This window comes from Mastigoproctus giganteus, chromosome 10 (assembly GCF_048544385.1).
Source record: "Mastigoproctus giganteus isolate SK-2022 chromosome 10, ASM4854438v1, whole genome shotgun sequence".
Classification (NCBI taxonomy): domain Eukaryota; kingdom Metazoa; phylum Arthropoda; class Arachnida; order Uropygi; family Thelyphonidae; genus Mastigoproctus; species Mastigoproctus giganteus.
This window is the reverse complement of record NC_143584.1, coordinates 170,463,108-170,486,033: the sequence shown is the minus strand read 5'-3', so window position 1 is coordinate 170,486,033 and position 22,926 is coordinate 170,463,108. Positions and strand designations below refer to the sequence as shown.

The window sequence follows — 22,926 nt, the reverse complement described above, 5'->3', positions numbered from 1 at the left end:
TTACGCGTAACCATTGAACTGCATCATTCCCAATCCAGTAGAAATAGATTGGAAATGATGGTCCTGTGCCTTGACCAGCATCTGCTTGATTTATATTTATGGGTATACCTTGAGAACGAAAAATCTCTGGAATGCGAGGAAAACATGGTCCATTGTGGGGGGGGTTTGTTGGGGGTTATTTTATTTTATTTTTTTTATTTATTTCTGTAATCATAAATCTCGTTATCTCACGTTATCCTTCCAGACCCACCTCTTTTAACTTTGTATTTCTCAATTAAATTTCCCCCTTAATTTACCTCCCCTCCACGTTAACACCTGACTTGTATACTGCACAGAAGATCACAGATTCTGGGGGAATAATAGTTCGTGTATGTCTCCTCTGGACTGGCTGAGTATTCAGAATGACTCAATACTACACATGATAACCATATACAAATTTGTTTATTTCACAGTATATACATTAAAGAATTGTATCATACAACATCAATTGGTATAATGTTAATAACTGGCATTATATGTGTGTTAAGATGTAAAATTAATAGCAAATGATATAATATGTCTCTTCGTGTCTTTCTGCTTTTTCTCCTTCTGGTTTAGGTTACATCTCATAACATTATTTTTACTTTCTAACAGTTAAACTTCCCAACTGGAATTACCTCAGTGGGCTTAACACCTCTATGGATAGTGTCCTAGATTTATAAATCCCGGCAATAATCTTTCATTAATTTATCCCTTCCAAAATAATTCAATCTTAATATCTTGTAACGTTTCTAGTACATAGAACACCTTTACATCTTAACTTAGAACATACCAGTCTCAAGTACATGTATCTAAATCTTCCTTGCTTTAACTTATCCTTGAGATGAAGTACATACATCTATGAACCCTTTTCTTCCCTTTATACTAATTAATACCAAATCTACTATCAACTAAATAAACATTTTTCTAAAGTCCTTCTCTTCAAATCTACTATCAACTAAATAAACATTTTTCTAAAGTCCTTCTCTTCAAATCTAGCTTAAAATTATTATCTCGTACTTACATATTAACTTAGGGAATCACTCCTTACACTACCTTTTCTCAGTTCAGGGGCGACTCATCATCGACAGCATAGGCCATCATCAGGCTCCAACTGGAAGTATTCATCGGCAAAGGAACTGCTGCTCTTCTACAGGGATTCTCCTACGTTCAGGAACTCGCTCTTCTTTCCATACGGCTATTAAATAAGTTGCTCCGGCCTGCTTTTTGGGCGTCTGATCAGTTCGACGAAACTGGGAAGCATAATAGGATTATCAGGACTCTTCTTACTGCTTTATTAAGAAGCCTGGCTATGTAGCTCTTCCTTATCGTTCTATGGTGAGGCTTTTCGATCCTTTTTTACTCAGCTCCAGCATAGGTGTTTCCATCTTTCAAGGATTATCTCCTTCCTATTTCAACAACTCTTAAACAGCATCTCCCACAACTCATTACTCTGGCGATTCTCCCGGCACTTCTCGGGATTTCTTTCCAGCCGCACATCACTCAGGCATCTCCACGGGAACTCTCCAAACTTCCACACTGCCAAAACTCACAACTCTCCCACAAACTCCTAACTCTCCCAATAAAACTCCTCACTTCCCTCTTGCATCTGCCTTTTGTTTCAGCCGCTCATTCTATTTTAATCCAATCGTCGTTCGTTCTCCATCATCTCATTATTCTCATTCGCTCTCTCCCACTTCTTCCGTTTTTTCTTGGCCCTCCCTCTACTGGGGTAACTTCCTGTTTACGAAATTTTCATCAACTTCGATGAACTACAGGGCGTCTAGAAATTTCTAGATATTTCCTTGTGATCATTCCCGATTCACTTACCGCCATTAGTCCACTCTGTTTCTTCTCTACCGCTCCTTGAAATTAGTAAGTGCTCAAGGAGTCGGTCTGTTTCAAATAGCGGCAGCCATTTCTACATAGTGTATATCGCATCCAGGGTTTTCTTCACCCTCCTAGTTCTTAAAATCTTCCTCTCCACAAGGGGGAGTCGGTTCCCTTGTTCTTTCCTTCCAAAGAGCTGCTCACTTTCTGTTTATGCGACCATGAACTGGCCTTGCGGTGCCCCCTTTGTACTAGTGTTCCAGTGCTCCCATTGTCTTGTGTACCGTCCTGCTACCTCCCGTTGTTACGTTAATCCTCCCCTACTTGACTGTAAGGTACAGAGCGATCGAAATCTGGTTGAAGATCATCCTATGTAAATAATATTATTTACTATTTACATCTTTTTTTTCTTGTTATGTTATAATATTTATAACATAACATTCGCTAGGATAAGTGTAAGAATTTTGTTCTTACATTCCTTCCGCCTCCCTCTAAAATTTATATCCCCATTATAAATTTTTTACAGGTTCCCTGCTTGTGCGTCTACTTCCATGGCCTACTTATTAACAACAACTCTATATTCCCTTTTGATCTGTCTTTAAGCAAGTACATGCCAACACCTTTAATTGCCCTTCTAGATTATCCTAAATACTATAATATACATGTACACTACTTAAGTGTATATTTTGGGCTTCACTAAAACTATTCCCATCCCATGTTCTCATTAAATGCTGCTCCTAGACACATTTGTTGTAGCCTGTTTGTCTCTTTCAACTTGAGGGCCCTTTTCCCATAGGAAGTTTCAGTTATGTGGTTCCATGGCCATTCGATTCTTTTCTGCTCTGTTGATTCATTTACCAAGTTGTCATTCTTTTCACCTCCACTTTCTTCCACTTTATTTAACATTTCGCTATCTTCATGTTTCTCTTTATCTTTCTCCTTTACTTCTAATGTTCCTACGTGTAGTGTTTTGGTTCTATTCCGCCGTCTGGGTCCCTTCTTTCGCCCTTTCACATCAATTTTTTCAGTCTCTTTCCACTTCTTTTCTTTCTTTTCAATTTCCGAGCTTGATCTCTTATCGTTTCTCTCACCTACCGGACTTCCATAATTCATCTCTCTCATTTCTGGCCTATCCTTGCACTCTATTGGACCAAATATGAAGTTTCTTGAGCGCCAAGGATAAAATCGACCTGTCTTGATCTTCCATGACTTTCTGGGATCAGTATTCCCATACTTGACTCCCTGATCCACCATCTGAGTCCAGCAGAATCTGGCTATATGCCCATATCTGCTACACCTATAACACTTCACTTGCCTTGGATGATTCCATTTATGTTCTAGGGTGGCCAAAACTATTGGTTCTTTATTCATAAACTTACTTCTAAGTGTGTGTGGCATCGTCCTTGTGCTGCCTGATTTATTCCCCCCTTTTCCACAGGAATTATTTTTCCAGCGTCTAAGATGCAGAGCATTCATGCTTATATGCTGCCCTTGATTTGTGCCCCTGTCTTGGCAGTGTTTATTTCTGTCCCCGTGATATCTATCCCTGTACCAGCAGTTCTTAGTCCAGTGATTGCTTCGCCCGCATATATAGCATTTCTTTCCATATCTTTCTCGCCTAACTTCTTTGACTTCTCCTATACACCCCCTGCTGTATCCACCTCTTGTGATCTGCCCCGTTTGAGTGTTTTCGCCCCACTGTCTATTATCTTGATCTTGAGCGTTCTTTTTTGTGTTCAATTCTCCTAATAATCTATTTAATTTAACTTCCATCCCAGCTATCTGTCTCTCTAGTCCCTCTAGCTTATTTTCGCCCCCTTTTTCTTTAGTACTGCTTGGTTTTGTCTCTTCTCCCGTTGATACTATATTTATGTCCCTTCTAATTGCCCCCCGACTTTGGAAATCTAATTTTTGCTCCACTACGGCTAGTTCCAGGGCCTCTGCTAATGAATTTGGTTTTCTCCTCAAAATATCTTTTTTATATTTATCCCTGACCCCCATCAAAAACTGCCCCATCAGGATTTTGTCAAAAGCGCTACTTTCTTTTTCCGATACTTCTGTATTTAATTTTACATTTATAAATCTTTTATGATACTCTTCTACTGTTTCCCGACTTGTTTGAGAGTAGTTATTTAATATACCTATTCCTTCTAGAAAAGAGTTTTTCGGGGAAAATAGCTTTCTTAATATCTTTTCAAATTCATCTAGGGTTTCCACCTCCATCGCTTGGGTCTCCTCTAAATATTTAGTCTGGGCCCTGCCCTCTAGCTTGAATTCCGCCATCATGACTATTTCCAGTTCAGACAGGCCTTCCTTTTCTTTAATCAGTTTTAGTCTCCGTAGAAAATAGTCTATGCTTTCTGATGGCTCGCCCCTAAATGTTTTTAAAAACTTACTTAGTTTGAGTGTCCCCCTATTATCGTTCCCTACACTGGAAATAATAGTTTCTACTGATGTCTCCCGTCCATTATTATTTTCCATTTCTCTATCCCTACTGCTGTTCGCTCTCCTGGTAGCCATGACTTATCTTTGGGGGTTTAACTTAACTAACAATCTAATTCCTCTTTAATTCCAAAATTATATATATCTTAATCAATTCACAACTATATGCACATTACCTCAAATTAATCAACCTATTATACTTACTATTCTTTTTTTCTGGCTCGCCAGCTGAATTTTTTCCTCAGTTTCAGCAACTGAATTACTTTTTAATCTGTCGTTCTGAACACCAGCCTTCCGTCGTGAGGATATATCCTGGCTTTGCTCGCCAATTGTGGGGGATGGTTTGTTTGAGGATGATTATTCTGGGGGGATAATATTTTTTCTTTTATTATTTATTATTTATTTTTGTAATCATAAATCTCGTTATCTCACGTTATCCTTCCAGACCCACCTCTTTTAACTTTGTATTTCTCAATTAAATTTCCCCCTTAATTTACCTCCCCTCCACGTTAACACCTGACTTGTATACTGCACAGAAGATCACAGATTCTGGGGGAATAATAGTTCGTGTATGTCTCCTCTGGACTGGCTGAGTATTCAGAATGACTCAATACTACACATGATAACCATATACAAATTTGTTTATTTCACAGTATATACATTAAAGAATTGTATCATACAACATCAATTGGTATAATGTTAATAACTGGCATTATATGTGTGTTAAGATGTAAAATTAATAGCAAATGATATAATATGTCTCTTCGTGTCTTTCTGCTTTTTCTCCTTCTGGTTTAGGTTACATCTCATAACATTATTTTTACTTTCTAACAGTTAAACTTCCCAACTGGAATTACCTCAGTGGGCTTAACACCTCTATGGATAGTGTCCTAGATTTATAAATCCCGGCAATAATCTTTCATTAATTTATCCCTTCCAAAATAATTCAATCTTAATATCTTGTAACGTTTCTAGTACATAGAACACCTTTACATCTTAACTTAGAACATACCAGTCTCAAGTACATGTATCTAAATCTTCCTTGCTTTAACTTATCCTTGAGATGAAGTACATACATCTATGAACCCTTTTCTTCCCTTTATACTAATTAATACCAAATCTACTATCAACTAAATAAACATTTTTCTAAAGTCCTTCTCTTCAAATCTACTATCAACTAAATAAACATTTTTCTAAAGTCCTTCTCTTCAAATCTAGCTTAAAATTATTATCTCGTACTTACATATTAACTTAGGGAATCACTCCTTACACTACCTTTTCTCAGTTCAGGGGCGACTCATCATCGACAGCATAGGCCATCATCAGGCTCCAACTGGAAGTATTCATCGGCAAAGGAACTGCTGCTCTTCTACAGGGATTCTCCTACGTTCAGGAACTCGCTCTTCTTTCCATACGGCTATTAAATAAGTTGCTCCGGCCTGCTTTTTGGGCGTCTGATCAGTTCGACGAAACTGGGAAGCATAATAGGATTATCAGGACTCTTCTTACTGCTTTATTAAGAAGCCTGGCTATGTAGCTCTTCCTTATCGTTCTATGGTGAGGCTTTTCGATCCTTTTTTACTCAGCTCCAGCATAGGTGTTTCCATCTTTCAAGGATTATCTCCTTCCTATTTCAACAACTCTTAAACAGCATCTCCCACAACTCATTACTCTGGCGATTCTCCCGGCACTTCTCGGGATTTCTTTCCAGCCGCACATCACTCAGGCATCTCCACGGGAACTCTCCAAACTTCCACACTGCCAAAACTCACAACTCTCCCACAAACTCCTAACTCTCCCAATAAAACTCCTCACTTCCCTCTTGCATCTGCCTTTTGTTTCAGCCGCTCATTCTATTTTAATCCAATCGTCGTTCGTTCTCCATCATCTCATTATTCTCATTCGCTCTCTCCCACTTCTTCCGTTTTTTCTTGGCCCTCCCTCTACTGGGGTAACTTCCTGTTTACGAAATTTTCATCAACTTCGATGAACTACAGGGCGTCTAGAAATTTCTAGATATTTCCTTGTGATCATTCCCGATTCACTTACCGCCATTAGTCCACTCTGTTTCTTCTCTACCGCTCCTTGAAATTAGTAAGTGCTCAAGGAGTCGGTCTGTTTCAAATAGCGGCAGCCATTTCTACATAGTGTATATCGCATCCAGGGTTTTCTTCACCCTCCTAGTTCTTAAAATCTTCCTCTCCACAAGGGGGAGTCGGTTCCCTTGTTCTTTCCTTCCAAAGAGCTGCTCACTTTCTGTTTATGCGACCATGAACTGGCCTTGCGGTGCCCCCTTTGTACTAGTGTTCCAGTGCTCCCATTGTCTTGTGTACCGTCCTGCTACCTCCCGTTGTTACGTTAATCCTCCCCTACTTGACTGTAAGGTACAGAGCGATCGAAATCTGGTTGAAGATCATCCTATGTAAATAATATTATTTACTATTTACATCTTTTTTTTCTTGTTATGTTATAATATTTATAACATAACATTCGCTAGGATAAGTGTAAGAATTTTGTTCTTACACCATCACATTCTGGGTATTCGTAATTCAGTTCAGAACACGCCTGTGATTTTTGAACATGTGAACCAGTGAATGTCGGCGCCGCACCACTTCCGACCTTCTGTAATACTGAACATGGCGAAAGGAAAACGTATTAAAGAAAGCTAATTACATTCTCTCCTCGTATCTCGCAGCATCCCTATTAGAAGCTTTTTTGCCTATCACATTATTCAAATAGTCTTTGAGATAACAGAAGAGGAGAAAAAGCAGTATGTACTGGAACTTAAGAACAAGTTTGAGCTTCTGCAGACTACTCAGGACCAAGATATCGACGAGGAATATTACAACTTTCTGAAAGTGATAAAGCCCAAGAAACCTATAGGTAAAAAGAAATCCAAAGAAGAAAAAATTAGTCAAGAAACACTTGTCATGATGAACCGAAGGCGACAAATGAAGAACAAGATAAACACTGACAAGGAGAAAATTGAGTATACTGAGTTATGCAAAGCCACTAGAAAGAGTCTCAGAAAGGACATAAGAAGATTTAACACAAGAAAAGTAGAACAAGCATTAAGGGAAACCAAAGGACTTCAATCAGCAGCCATGAGCAGTAATATAGAAAGACAAATGATACTGAAACTGAAGAATAGCGATGGTGTATTTATAAATAGCAGAGAATGCATAATTCGAATAGCAGAAGACTACTATAGAGAATTATACAAGGAGCGAGGGAATGATGCCAGCAGTGGGGAAGATGGATCGCAAATTAGTAACATATACGGCATACCCGATATTCTTCCTGATTAGGTAAAACATGCGTTAAAAAAAAAAAGAAGAATCAGAAATCCCCGGGGGAAGATGAAGTTACTGTAGAGTTGTTAAAGGAGAAAGAGACATGACACAAAAACTGGCAAGACTCTTCACAAAATGCATTAGAAAAGGTGTGACGCCTAAGGAGTAGAATAATGCAATCATAATTTTGCTGCATAAGAAAGGAGATAAATCAGAAATTGGAAATTATAGACCCATTAGCTTGTTATCCCACATCTACAAGTTGTTCACAACGGGCATTACTAACAGATTAGAAAGAATACTTGATGAGAATCAACCGAAAGAGCAAGCTGGCTTTAGAACAGGATTCTCAACTATGGATCACCTTCATAATATCACAGCTAATGGAGAAAGCAAATGAATATAAAACACCATTATGCCTGGCATTTGTGGATTATGAAAAGGCATTTGACTCCATACAGCATAAGGCAATGTTTCGGGCACTGCAAAGACAAGGCATAGATACCCCATATATTATGATTTTTAAGAAAATATATGAGAATGCTACCTCCTTTATTAGACTAAACAAAGACAGTAGTAAATTTAAAATTGAGAAAGGAGTTCAACAAGGAGACACAATATCTCCAAAGTTGTTTACTGCTGCCCTTGAGGAAGCTTTCAGAAGATTAGACTGGTCGCAGAAAGGAGTCATTGTGAATGAAGAGTACCTAAACCATTTACGATTTGCAGATGACATTGTGGTCATAAGCCACAATCCCAAAGAATTAGAGAAAAATCTGAAATCAGTTATGCAGAGTTAGTAAGGATTTGGGACTAAACATGAATATGGCTAAAACAAAAGTAATGATGAACAAGTATGCCACAAAAAGGGATATAATGATTGAAGGAGCAGTAATTGAAAAGGTGGAGTCATACTTATCTGGGACAAGTCATTGGCTGTGATAATGATAAATGGCTGAAAGTCAAGAGAAGAATAAATTTTGGATGGATAGCATTCAGGAAATATAGTCACATACTGAGGAGTAATGTCCCAATTTGTCTGAAACGTAAAATAATGAACCAATGTATACTCCCCACCATGGCTTATGGAAGTGAAATTTGGGCGCTCACCAAAAGAATGGAAGAGAAGCTGAGAACTACACAGCGAAGAATGGAACGAATTATATTGGGAGTCAGACTGGTAGATAAGAAGAGAAACACATGGATTAGGCAGCAAACTCAAGTAAAGGACATTCTTATCAAAACTAAAGAACCAAAATCGTCTTTGGCAGGACACATAGCTCGGAGACATGATGACAGATGGACTAAGAAAATAACAGAATGATACCCAAGAGGAGCTAGAAGAAAACTTGGAAGACAACGGCGGAGATGGATAGATGAAATTCATGAGTTTGTGGGTAGTAATTGGATGACTATTGCACAATAGAGAAGGAACTGGAAATTTGCGGGAGAGGCCTTCATCCTGCAGTGGATTGAAAATGGCTGATGATGATTCAAACACATAAGGGCTGTGTCTCAAGGAAGAATATCTCAGCCTTTTGAATAAAAGGCATTATACTGTACTTATGCACACAGAGAAATACACTAAGGTAAAGTGACCAGACGTCCCTGATTGGATATGTAGCCTCCATACTTAATGGCAAACATTATTAACGCAAATCATTTGTATTATGTTTGCTGGGAACAAATGGTACAAAGGAAAGGGTTTTTTCGGTAAATAAGTTTTGGACGTCAACAAAAACACAACTGACCGTAGAAACGCTGAAAGCAATACTGCAAGTTAAGTGCAATTTTGCTAATTCTTGTTAAGAATTTTATGAAGAAATAGCAAATAATGAAGAATTATTAAGCAAAATTCACTCAGCGGAAAAATTTATTTAATTTCTCTTGTTTTTATTGTTAAAAGAAGTATGTATTTTTATTATCAGTATTATTTCACAAAAAAAACCGAACCGTCTTTCACTAAACAAAAATGAAAGTCGATTAAAAACATGACCCCTCTAATGAGTGTTTTTTCCCACCTTCTAATTATAACTATTTTTCTCAGTTCATGTCCTTCACGCAACCTTCTGTTCGTCACGTAGCGTAACAAGAGGGGTACCTTATACTGAATTTTAGTCTTTCTGTATAAAATATATACAGTATATATATATATATATATATATTTTTTTTTTTTTTTTTTTTTTAAGGAGTGTAATTTTTTTATAAGTTTAGTTCAAATAAGTATGTGCATGTGAATATTTTTTATAAAAAAAAAATGTGCATATTGTTTCTAGGGGGAGTTGTAAAATCCCCCCCCCCAATGTCCCGCATTGGAATTTAAGGATCTGGTCACTTTACTATAAGTTTAACTCAACTCGTGATGTGCCAATCACAATGAGATATCCTTTTATATGCAAACTTGGTTTGCTGTTATAGCTTACGTAGATAATGATGCATTTTTGTTTTATACCTTTTGTAGCTTTAAGCTTTTCTTAACCTTTACGGATTTACTTTTTATTCTGGCGTTTAAATTGTCTTTTTTAAACACACAAAACAAAAATGGTCTAAAATTTCAAGATCGACTTATACACCGAGTATGAAGGCACGTGCTTAGTATTATTAGAAAGACATGAATTAATAAAAATATATTTACAATTTATTACGTATATATTTTTCACAAATATATGTTGTTTCTCCTTTTAAAATCCAAGAATTTGTTTTGTTCAGATAAAACTAGTTCATGGAACATGGAATCAAGATTTTCTTCAAATTCTCGAAAGTAAAATTGCCAGATTGTCAGTTTCTTATAGAAACATTCTTCCACATTGGGCCAATATTTACAGAGAAACCAATTTGCAGTGCAGCGCAGTACCAGACAAGTGAGAGTTCGTTTGCATAATCTAATCTTCCCATATACACATATAGCATCAGTAAAAGAGATGTCACGTCAATCTGTAACTGATGAAACAATTTAGGTTTTGGTTTCGTGACTCTCTACCAGAGCCGTGCCGAGGCGAGCGAGACTGTTGCCTCAGGTTAAAAGATGAAAGGGGCGCCAAAAGAAAGATTAAATATTATTTAATCTTTCTTTCGATTTTATGTTTTGATTATTCCAATCCGTTTATCATCTTGCTCTTGCAATACGAAAATCTTTGTCGCATCACTATACAGATACCGAGCTCTGCGCCCCAGCATGGTTATCGCTCCACTGGTTGTCATTTTTATAACCTCAGTTTTAATTTTTTTTATTAAAACGTGTACCAGAAATGTATTTTAAATAATTATTTTTTTAATTAATTTTTTAAAAAATATTTTAGGCTAGGGCGCAATTTTTCATTCTTGCCTCAGGCACTAAAATGGCTCGGCCCGGCTCTCTACATATACGTTTACTGCTTTCTTTAGTTCGCCGTGCAGCGTAATTAACTTGTATAAATGTTTAAAATAAAACAAGAATAATTTAATTAAAAAGTAGACGTGCATAGTGTTTGGGGTACGGCGGCACCGGTAGTTTCCCACAACTGCGCCGTTAGTACTCTTGAGGAAAATACTACTCTGTAAATGCCAGAACTGTGTGTGATTTATGTAGAGTTGTGTCGGGTTCTGTTGTTCTTCTGGCTACTTGGCTGCGGGGCCACTGGGTGGTGAGCCAGGCAGTAGAGATTGCTTCTTTGGCTGGTCTTTCGATAGGGTTGCCTGAACTTCCTGGACGAAGACCAAGTTAATAAATAGTGGGGGAACAGTGCAATAAAGGGAGGATAAGAAGATGAGTAATTGGAGGATGTAGAGGAAGGCATCCCCCAGTTAATAGCTGAGGCACGAATGTTCCACTGTGCGAAGGATGGGGATTTAAAGTTACACAGAAAGTTTGTTGTATAGATCGCTAGTGGCATGCATGGTTAGAGGCTGCTGGCAATAGCCGGGTTAGCAGGAGGAGTCCATGGCAGGTACAAAGAGTCACAGTCAGTGGAGGTGAATGCGGATGTAAGAGGACATAAAGGTAAGTGTCCAGGTTTGTCAAATCCAGAGTCGGATGTCAAGTCCAAGTTTTGTCTTGTTTAACAGGTAAGAGTTTAGTCTGATTACAGTCTCTTGCTGAAAAAGTTATGACAGTGCTGATTACTTGAAGAGATTTATAATTTAAAGTCAGTTGTTTTCTTTCTTCTATAAGGGGAGGCTTGGCATTGTTGAGATCTTGGGTCTGTAGATATTTCCTTTTAGCGAATGAACAAACTGAAGGAGAGCGCGGTATTGCTGCTCGTCATTAACTAGGAAGTGTTCATAATCTCGTGGTATTTGCTGGATTCTGATGAGGAAGATTGATCTTATATCGTCATAGAGCGGACAGTCGTAGAAGTGGTTCTCCCAAGTTTCATTTCAGGATGCAGTGAGGATCCTGTACTATTTTCATTGAGGCGAGTTTGTCATTGATCGGACCATGGCCCGTAATAAGGAATGGCATGTAGACCCGGACTGAACCATTGAGGAGGCTTGAGATAGAGATGGGCAACGTGTGGTAAAAATTTTTTGGTAATGGGGCCTTTGGTTGTCTCTGTCAATCTGTTTTTACAGATATGGATTAGTTGGTTTGCTGTTATTTTTCTTCCTGTTTGACATTATTAGCTGGGTCAGTGTTGTCTAGGATGGATGCAGGGATTGATTCACTTAGAGAGGTGATAATGTATACCCAGTCTAATGGCCTCCAGATTCAAGGAGAGAACACTTGCCAGGATCTGAAGGGCAGGATTGCGTCGTGCAGCAAGCACGTGTTGTAGTTAGGAGGCTGTATGTGATGAGTTTCCGTTGATTCTTTGTCAGAGTGGTTTGCGGCGATACCAGGCTCCGGCACAGTATATTATGATAGGAAGGAAAATGGATTTATACAGTAGGGCAAGAGTGCGACGTTTAAGCCCAAGTCACGTCTTCTAATCCTTACGACCATGGCTGTGTACTTTCTGATGGAGATATGCCAGGTGGGGAATTAAAAAGTAGAGAATGGTTCTTAATGCAGAATTTACTGTAATACACCCACTCTGTAAGGTGCGAAAGATAACTAGATGTGAGTGTATTTATTCGCCGAAAAAAAAAAAAATATATATCCTGATTTTTTTTTTTTTTTTTTCTAACTCAGCTTAAAATAACTCGATACAATTTTTGTAAAATTAACGTGTTCTCCTATAACTTGCATAGTCCACGGAGTCGAGTTTTGAATTTTTTAAGAAAGATTAACGTGTTTATTTATTGCTGCATGCAAATTGTTTTAAAACCGCAATCTCATCTACGCTGGTGTTCAAAGAAAGTACACCACCCCGTAAAATTGTAATTATCATCCGAATAACGTAAGTATATGGCAATATTTCTTACAGATTGCATCAGATAAGATTGACACGCGTAGGTGATGACGTAATATTGCATCAGCTGTTACCTTCAGCTATATAAGCACGCTCTGCAAGAGTTGCAGTCATTCCTTACTTGTGTCAGCATTGCGAGTTACGTGCAGTTCACTCCACGAAGAAAGAGTGCTGCTGTTGCTTTACGCAAACGAATCTCTACCCGCGTTTTGAAGCGCTTATGCCTTAAAAACCGTAAAGCTGTCTGAGCTGAAAAGAGAATGGGAAGAACATACAGGAGTGGTAGTAAGTGCAGTAACAGTCTCAGAAGGAGCCTCTTCAAAAATGGACTTGTAGCCCGTCGTCCTAAGAAGAAGCCCCTCCTCACACAAAAAATGAAAAAGGCCCGATTAATTTGGTGTAAGGAGCATGTCAAATGAGCAGTGGAAGTCAGTTATTTTCTCGGATGAGAAGAAATTCAACCTGCATGGCTCTGATGGGAGACAAACGATCCATACTGTATGGTGTCTACAGTGAAATTCCCTACCAGCCAAATGATACGCGGGTGCATTTCATATCACCTGCAGTTTATAAAAGGTTCCGTAAATGCCAATGGATAGCTATATTGGAAGGAAAATTGCTGCCAACCATTAGAGACAATTTCAACCTGCATCTTTCAGGACCACTCTGCTCCTTGTCATCGGGCGAAAAGTGTAAGTAGGCACTTCTGTAGTTACTTTAGCTTCATTTCTGCATTAAAGGTTTGACAGTAATGTGTTTACATTTGTTACAGGTGAAAAAAATGGAAGAACGGTCCATTACAACTGTTACTGGCCAGGAAACAGCTCGGACCTGAATCCTATAGAGAACTGTTGGCATCGTGTGGAATCTGCGGTTGACAGAAAGAAACCAAAGACTCTTCGTGAACTTGAGGAAGTTCACGAAGGGTCTTTGGTTTCCATAATTCGTGTTTGGAACCACGAACTATCAGTTGATTATCTTCAGAAATTGATCTTGTCAATGCCTCGACGGTGTGCTGCTGTCATCATGGCCAGAGGCGGTTCAACTAAATATTAGTTACACCTGGTGAATTTTTAATTTTGTTTTCCATTTAAAATGATAAACTGAAGAAAATGGAGGACTTCTGATAACATTTCAGCCATAATTGTCGTGATTACCAAAACTGTTGTGTAAAGGTTGCAAATGCTCATTTTGAGACCATTGTAAAATATTACTTAGCTTTACATTAACTATTAATAAATATATTTTTATTTTTCTATTTGTGATGCTAGTCATTAATGTAACATACCATCGCGAAAAGGGTAGAAATGTGAAATTCCTAGGTGATGTACTTTCTTTGAACACCAGTGTATGTTTCATTGTTCTATTCTACCAGGTTTAACATACATATCCCCCCTCCCCCCCAAAATGCGACCTGAATTCCTGACATTTGGTTGTTCCTTCAATGATTATTTTTCCCGTCTTTTGATAAATCCTGCTCGTATCCGGAAAAATGACTGCTAAGATGAAAGCAAAAAAAAAAAAAAAAAACTTATCCACGTCATTTTTCCATTTCTTCTAATACTTTGTCTAATCCACGTCAGAAATTTGTTCCGACAATCAGTTGCTCTCTCGCTTGAAAGCGAATTTTCTTATCTATTCTGCAGCTACCCCTTTTCAATTTAAACTTGTCCCCTTTGTTCGTCTTTCGAGAAAGAGTGCGGATGCGATTAGCGTTAAGATTACTCAGTTCATTTAAAGATATACCTTGATGTGCCTTCAGCAATATATCGTTAATAAATATTGAAAACAATAAGGGGTCCAGCACTGAACCCTGAGGAACTCCATTAGTCAAGAAGAGCAGTGGCCACCAATAAATACTTTGGCTCCTGTCGCTCAGCCATCCATTTATCTATAGCGGTAACTTGTTCCTAATGCCACTCTGCTCCAAGCTGTACAGAAGTCTTTCACGTAGAACAGTGTCGAAAGCTTTACTGAAATCTAGTATATTTGTCAAAATTATTTTTTTGAAACCAGTTCCTTTGTTACTGCATTATAGTAGCTAATCAGATTTGTCAAACAGAATCTCTCCTTAACAAATCTGTGCTGTGCTTGCCGTATAAATACATTCCTGTCAAGATGATCCTGAATTTATTATTTAACCACTGACTCCATTATTTTTCCTTAAACAGATGTCAAGCTTACTGGTCTATAGTTACTCACTTTGCCCTTGATAGCACTTTGTGCATAGGAGAGAAATTTCCACATCCCCTCTCTGTAAGTGCTTCTCCTGAATCCAAGGATGTTCTCAAAGTTATGGTGATAATTTGTTTACTTCCCTTGCCACTCCCAGTAGACTTAGGTATACTTTTGATATCCCAAAATGCCATATAAATGAAATTTTCGCCGTTACACAGGCACTTTTCTTATATTCACATGAAGTGTCGGGGGGGGGGGGTGATATTCTTTCCTGTTTATTAATAAAAGGTCCCTAGAATGACTCTTGATAATATTTTACTTGAAAATAAGTGGAATTACCTAAACTATAATGAACGAGGGAGGTATATTCTCTCTGGTAGTAGAGATGAGGAAGTATAAATATAAACTGGAGAGTTATGGGTATCTATAAGATGCATTCCGGGAAGGCTTGGTCCTCAATTTAGTGATCAGTATTAGGATATGAGTGTACTGTATCTGAGAATGAAAGGATTACCGATCCTCAATCCTTTTGATGTCTGATCAGAAGGCCCCTTTTTTGTATTTTTCCCAGTTGTGAATGAGACTTAGACTTTGTGACTGATTAACCATTTTGTATAGTTGACCTGCCCCCGAAGACCTTATCTACTATTAATGTTAACCCCTCTCCCACCCTAAAAAAATAAATAAACGTGGACTGGATTCACTGTTGTTAACAATTTCGTATCAAAATACAGAATTGGTTAATTTTGCACTGTTTTTTTTTTTTAGTACATTGCAGACACCTGTAATAACTCATAATAAAATAATGAAATGAATTACCTAAACTAATGAATGAGGGAGGTATATTCTGGCTGGTAGTAGAGATGAGGACCAGGAGATATAAATATAAACTGAAGGAGAGTTATGGGTATTTATAAGATTGCTGCGGATCTGGTAAAACAGTTTTACTCGCAAAGCACGACCCTTTAGATCATCTCATACTTGATTTTACTTATCTTCTGTTCGTATCTGCTGTACGCTCTCTCACACCACGTCCCATAACATTAATATGAATTCGTTAAGCATGATAGCTGAGAAGAGCCACTTTTCGTCCTTAGTGTTACTTTTGTGCTTTCGTTTCTGCATGGTCTGAATTTTATTGAGACTGTTAGTCTGTCTTTTATTCGGAAGTTCAGCACTGTTCGAGTTTTATCCTCTCTACAAGTCTCTAAAGTGAGTTCACTTTAATTACAAATATTTCCATATATTAGCTATCATATCACTTAAAACTGCTTATAGTTGCTTTATAGATGGAACGTGATTTAATATTTCTTTAAATCATACCAATTTATGTATAAAGTTTGATTTATGTATAAAGTGTTTGTAGGCAAATTTTACATGCTTGCGCACAGCGGTTATTATCCCAGAATATCCGTTTTCTGTTTGAAAATGCGCATTCATATCTGAACAGCAGTCCCCAGATTGTAGCAAACGAGTTGGCGATGCGCTACCTATCGATTTCGGCAGGCTTTCAGCTGCGTACTTTTATTAATAATACTAAAATAAATGAATAAAAGATGTTGCTTTTGATTAAAAGCTTACGGGTTTTCTACCCTTGATTATTAAAACAATTGCCCCCAAACGACCTAAACAGTGTTGAAACCGTTCCTTTGAAGGTTACTGATTGGCGGTGACTTCATTATTCATTTAATTTTTCCCATTACTTGTTAAGAAATGAAACGCAAACAATTGAGTTTGATTATAAATTTAAAGCTGCCAGAAGTTTATTTTTACTTATCCTGGCTTTCAGTACCAAAATAAATATTTAAAAGCATGAATGCATAAAAAACTTGTAGGTTACTGTTCCCAATACTGTAATGAAGAATCGTTGCTTCGGTACATATATATATATATATACAAAAGTTAGAATTAAAGACACGAGATGGCGCCCCTGTTGAAATGTATGTCAAGCGCTCATTTTCTTGTGTTCGTTTACAATTTTTATTTCAGGTGCTTGGTTGAATTTTTCTTAAATTTTAGGTCAACAAATACACAAAAATAAATAAGGAAAAGAAATAAGTCTTAGTCGAATAATTACACATATTTGAAAAAGCGGCATTTCTTAATTTCGTTCAAGTTGGGGAAGTTCTAGAATTTATTCAAATTAATGGAAAATTCGTAACTTAATTAATTACCTTTTTATATGCAGATATTTACCACCATTAAGCTTCAGAATGAAATTGCTGGTGTTTCCAGCTTTTATGGTCAGTCTAAAATTCTCCGAGTGAGCACTTTTCCCTGAATTGAATTTATTCCTAATTGATAAGTTTTACTTACAGGTTAACTTAATTGTACATATTCTGATTCTGTGGTTAAAAGCGGTATGTCTAAATTAATGCTCAAGTTGAGAAATACTTTTCTAATTAATACTTTTCTCAAGGAAAACCCTAGGGAGCATTTGGTGAGTATGGGCTTGGCAAACCTAGGGTCCTGAGCTGGATTTGATGATTCCTCTCTCTCTCTCTCTCTCTCTCTCTCAGAGTAACTCGGGAAAATTTTTAGGCTAGTGCAGCATAAGCCTCAGGCTTCCTTGCATCATATAGCTAATAATAATATAGCTAATAATAATAATAAATTTGAATTGTTTTTGCAGTTTTCTTTTTTTATGGAAATCGACCAATCATCTGATATTTATTATCTTTGTGTGTTGTATACGATTATTACAAGGTAAGATCTTACAACTCCGTATGTAAGCGCACGCTTCTAATTCACGTATACGAGCGAGAGTGGCGTGGGTCGACACAGTTTGTAAACGACGCCATTGACTACTCTCGAGAGTACTTTGCGTTCGTAGCTAACAGTTGGTTGTATACAGCGCTGCCAGTGGCCTCTTGGCAAACCTCCAGAAGGAAAGATGCTCAGGATGAAACCTATTAGGCTACCGCGTTAAAGTCATGTCACCAGGGCTTTGCTAATATTTGCGACGCGTCATTGTTTTGTTCTCGCGGTATTTTTCGCGTTTAGAATCAGTGCGCAATATCGAGAACGGTACTTCTCTAAAAGTATGTATCTAGTGAAATATCAAAATGTTCTGATAATAACGCCATTCAGCGTCGTAGGTTTAACTACACGAACTCGTGGCTTTGGGTAATAGCAAAGTACGGAAATTAATACAAACAAGTACTTGAAGTACCAGATATGTGCTGTGGTTGCAAGCATGAATGCGCATATTTTGTACTCTTTTTCTCGGATGTGAAAGCTCTAACTGTTCAAGGACGCAACTCAGACAGGTCGCAACGACAAGCGGTTCACGTCCCCTTTTTTCCATAAACGATTTGAAAGAAAAGTATCTCTTATATATGATGATATGTAGCAGTGAAGAGTAGTTTTCTGGTGATTTCATGTTGACTTCAAATTAATCAAATCAAGTTATCCGATGTAACTGGATCACATATGGTCACTTTATTCAAATAATTATTATTTATTATTTTTTTAAAAATTCTGCGTTAGCCACCCAGTTGCAAGAAGAGCTTACACCATACGGTTAATGTTGCGGCAGCCACTGTAAAACTATGGACTGTTGCATTCTTTGGTCGTTATATGGATACGACCGTTCAATATGCATACTCGTTTTCGTATACGACCACACCCAGAGTAATAATGGAATGATTTTATTTAAAACTTCGTCTCTTTATTCAGTTATTTTGGAGATCAGAAGTTTTTAAGTGTAGAAATTTAAAAATAAAGTGTTTCGAAATGCCAAAGTATCACTTTTAAAATATGCTTTTCTTTGTTTTATTATTCTTTATTTTAGTATTTAACAGTATTTTAGTCGAGCTGTAGTAATGGGGAGTTCGTTTATGAATTATCAACATGATAATGTATTTATTCCCAAGAATCTGTAGTTAAGTATTAAAGTTCTTATCTTCTTGTCATATCTTGAGTTCTTATCTTCTTTCAGACTTCAGCCCATGTACAGTACTATCTCGTTTGGGGTTTTCATAAAAAAAAACAAAAAAAAAAAAAAAACGAAGATGCTCCCTCCCGTATTTTTCCAGATTTAAAAACTACTTTGAGCTAACTAATTGCCATTTAACAGGGGCAAACAAACTTTAATTTGGTGTCTCAAAGTTTGGAATATAAAATTTAATAACATTTCAGTGAAAGTGTTCTTGGGCCGTAGGCATTCGGAAACAAGAAACGCGGCCCGAGTGGTCTGTTTTGACACTCATTTTCTTGGTGTGTTATGTTCTCAGCTTTCCAGCCCATTGTAATACTTCTTATATGGTAAAAGGTGTGTTCAGTACAAATTCCTGCATTAAGGCAAAGTCTCCCCCCCCCTTCTTCCTACGTATATTGTGCAAATAGTCATTTCATGTTTACAATATAGTACTTTTTAACATTTACGAACAAAATGTATTATTATACAAAAGTAGGTAACTGGTGTTTATTTTATTTTTTCATTTACATTACGAATGTGCCCAGTATATTTATTCAGTGCATTATTTATGAAGTATGGCGAAAAGTATGCAGTATTTCGGTAGTAGTTGCTTGCACCCAAATTTCTGTTTATGCTTCCACCCTTCTCTAATTATTATTATTTTATAGTGTCTTTAAAGGCTCTCACTTGTACGTGGAGTTAGTTTAAATGAAAACTATGGCGAAAACTGTTTTGCACACATACTAAAATAGTAGATATTCCAAGTAAATGGAAACACTTACTCTTTCAGAAGTTAGTGTTATGCAACTGTCACGTAATCAACCTGGAGGATGTGTTTAGCCACTAAGAAAAACGTTTTGCTTCCACTGAAATTTGTGGGGGGGAAAGAAGCATATAAACAGGATAGCTTAATTCAATCATAAATGAGCAGTATATGTTATTCACCGAAGTTTAGGGAAGTCGCATGGGCGTTAAACAGTTGTAAACATTAAGCCATTGATTTGTATTTTGGTGATGCGGTTGTCAAGGTTGTATCAGAGGCACGAGGTTTCCCTGAAGGGTAGCAAGCAGAGAGCAGATGTCCGTGAGCGACCAACCGATGCCACGCTCTGCACAGACCTCTGGTACACGTCACTCACGGCCTACAATAACTTATGCTCAACACCAGAGGAGCACTGCTGACATCGAAGGCAGAGTGAGCTTTTGTAGATTGCGGTTGTACATCCAGTTGTCGGGACACAGCCAATGCTTCACACGCCTTGCCACTATTGCGATACAGGACTCTTGGCTTTGCCACCTCTGTGTTCGCTGCTAACGTGCCCAGTAGTATGTAACAAACTGCTTGTCTCGTGCCGTTGTCACGTGAACATTTTTTCTTCACACAGGGCACGTGTGGTTGTCGATGCATCACAACTGCCTGGTTTCTCTGCGTAAAGTGGAATGCAGCTTCCTTTGCAGGTACTGCTCACCTAATGGCCTGTCGTCTGGCGGCTGACTGCAAGCGATGCAGGGGCGGCTGATGGCACTGTTTCAAGCAGAGGGAGTTGCTAACATAAGCTCATTCCAAACCTTAGTACGGTAAATATGCCTGTAAATTGGACCTTTCCTCTCCCTATGTCTAGTAGGTGTTAGTTTCCTTGTGGCTTAGATGTTTCTTTTTTTTTTTTCTTTTTTTTTTTTAATAACATTGTTAGCCCCCCCTCTCTTGCCTAAAGAAAAAGGGTTGCTGACCTTAGTGTGAAATCAGTGTCGCCCGACAAAACAGTCTGTTGCTATAAGACATGGTTACTCCAGTTCTACCATTTCCATCCTTCAGCACTACTGTTCTTTTTACTGATACAAAAAGTTTACATTTTTTTAAAATATATATCAGAACATTTCTCAGATTATCTTAAATATAATATCTTAAGAATTTTTATTTGTCCAATTAAGAACTTAATCTCGAATACTAATGAAATGCACAGCCTTTTTGGTTATCTTAGTTAATATTTTATTTACAGTTTAAATATGCTGTGACTTGTATTAATTCTTAAGCTTACGCAGTTTTCTGGATAGAGTTCTGGATAGTAAATTATTATTTTTTTCTCTCTTGTAGTCTGTTTTATTACAGTGAACTTTGAAAGGGCTGAATTTATCGAATATATTCCTTAGCATTTCACCCCTACCCTTTTAAAGAAAATAAGTGTACATATACGTTACTTAATCTCCATTTAAGCAGATAATTATCTTCCCCCACATACATATTTGTAATGCAATATTAGTGAATTTTTTCGCTGTTGATTCCTTTGTAAAACTGCTGAATTATAAAATCTATTTTAATAAGACATAGTGGAGGTAAGGAAAACAGGTGTATTTATGACGAAGCCGTTCAGAGACCGTGCACTACAAAATTTCTAAAAATATAGAATAATGGATGAATAAATGATTTCAGTTCGCTTACCCAAACATTATTTCACATGGTGTTGTAATAAGAACATGGGGGTTATGATTAGACAGAACGCTGTTAACGTTATAGTATAAAATGATGGTAATGCAATTTGGGAAGAATAATATATAATTGATTGATTTAGAAACAATTAATTTGGGTGAAACTAGAATTTTCTCTGTATTCCACAAATGAATAGTAAAGATAATTCTAAGATTAAAATGCTCTAATAGCAGATTATTTTATCTTCACAAGCCTCGCTACCCATTAAGTACTGTGACTGTTGTGTCACCCTAGATAAGCCACAGCTTCTAAAAAAACATGTCTGCCAGTTGAGGCCCCCCCCCTCCCCAACTCTCATTACCACTGGGTTTTGCATTTATATTTATATGCGACATTGATTAATTTAAGCAGTTCTTGTTGCAAGTAAACGTTACGTATTAAGCAAGGTGGTAGCATTTCCTGTTGATGTGAAAAAGAGTTATGAAGTTCTTGTTTAAATCATTGATAGAGAGTTATTTTCAGTTTAAATTTTAATTCAGTTTTGTAATAAGAAATTCCATTAGTCGAATAACTAATGGAATATTTCGTAAAAATTCTTTATCTTGAACTCCCCCCCCCCTTTTTTTTTTTGCTTGTCTCATTGTCCAAAAAAAAAAGATAATGCGTCCTGAGGTATTTACACTTCGCTATCGTGCGCACGCGCACCAGTACACGCCCATCAATCTATCCTCCACAAGCAAGACTACAGATAAACCAAAATTTCGAACTATATACGACTGTTTCAATATAGGATTAAACTTAACTTTACGTTATTAGGAGCAATAGAAAAATTTTTTCTTCCTCGTTAGAGTCATGCTTTGTTTCATAAATATACCTAATAAGAAATACACGGAAGAATATCTGATATCGAGCTGCAATTTACGGAACATTTCGTGTAACCTCGCATCGTGCTGTATTGGAATTCTAATATGGACGTCTCTCTCTCTCTCTCTCTCTCTCTCTGTGATCGCAGTAAAGGTTGTCGACATTTGACCTTCCTTGATAGCATTCTATTAGACTGCGTCACAAGCGCTGGTCGTTTTCGCCTTTGCTCGGTATTTAAATAATTCAGTTTTTCTCTTGCTGATTACGTAATTTTCTGATAATTGAAAGCTTTTGCGAAAATCACTAGCACTCCAACAGAATTTGCCTACAGAAATATTGATGCTATCTCATTTTAATTCGTTATTTATTCTTTTATAAAATTATTTGGATTAACAACTCATTTTTAGTTTACGTAACTCCATTTATTAAAATGGCGAGTGCAGAGTGAGTGAATAAGGTTACGGATTTTTATTTGTTTATTTTATTATTATTTTTTTAAAATTTAAATTCCTCTCCTTTTCTTCTTTATTGTTATGGGTTTTGGTAGCACACTGTATTCTATAGATTTAAGAACAATATGTCGGCATGGCAAGTAACCGCTGCTGTTATGAAGAAAAACTATAA

General features: G+C 37.3%; 1 protein-coding gene across 6 annotated transcripts in view; it reads left to right on the top strand.

The window, feature by feature from the left end:
- Tlk (Tousled-like kinase) overlaps positions 1–22,926 on the top strand; it is a 651,915-nt gene that overhangs the window by 166,663 nt on the left and 462,326 nt on the right. For 4 of the 6 annotated variants that reach the window (XM_090383576.1, XM_090383574.1, XM_090383575.1 and 1 more), the window contains exon 1: positions 20,515–20,588. The exons of the other annotated variants lie outside the window; for them this stretch is intronic. In XM_090383576.1, the coding sequence (XP_090239702.1) occupies positions 20,515–20,588 (74 nt within the window). Of the gene's footprint in view, positions 1–20,514; positions 20,589–22,926 lie in introns of those variants that run through there. 6 annotated transcript variants of the gene reach the window in all.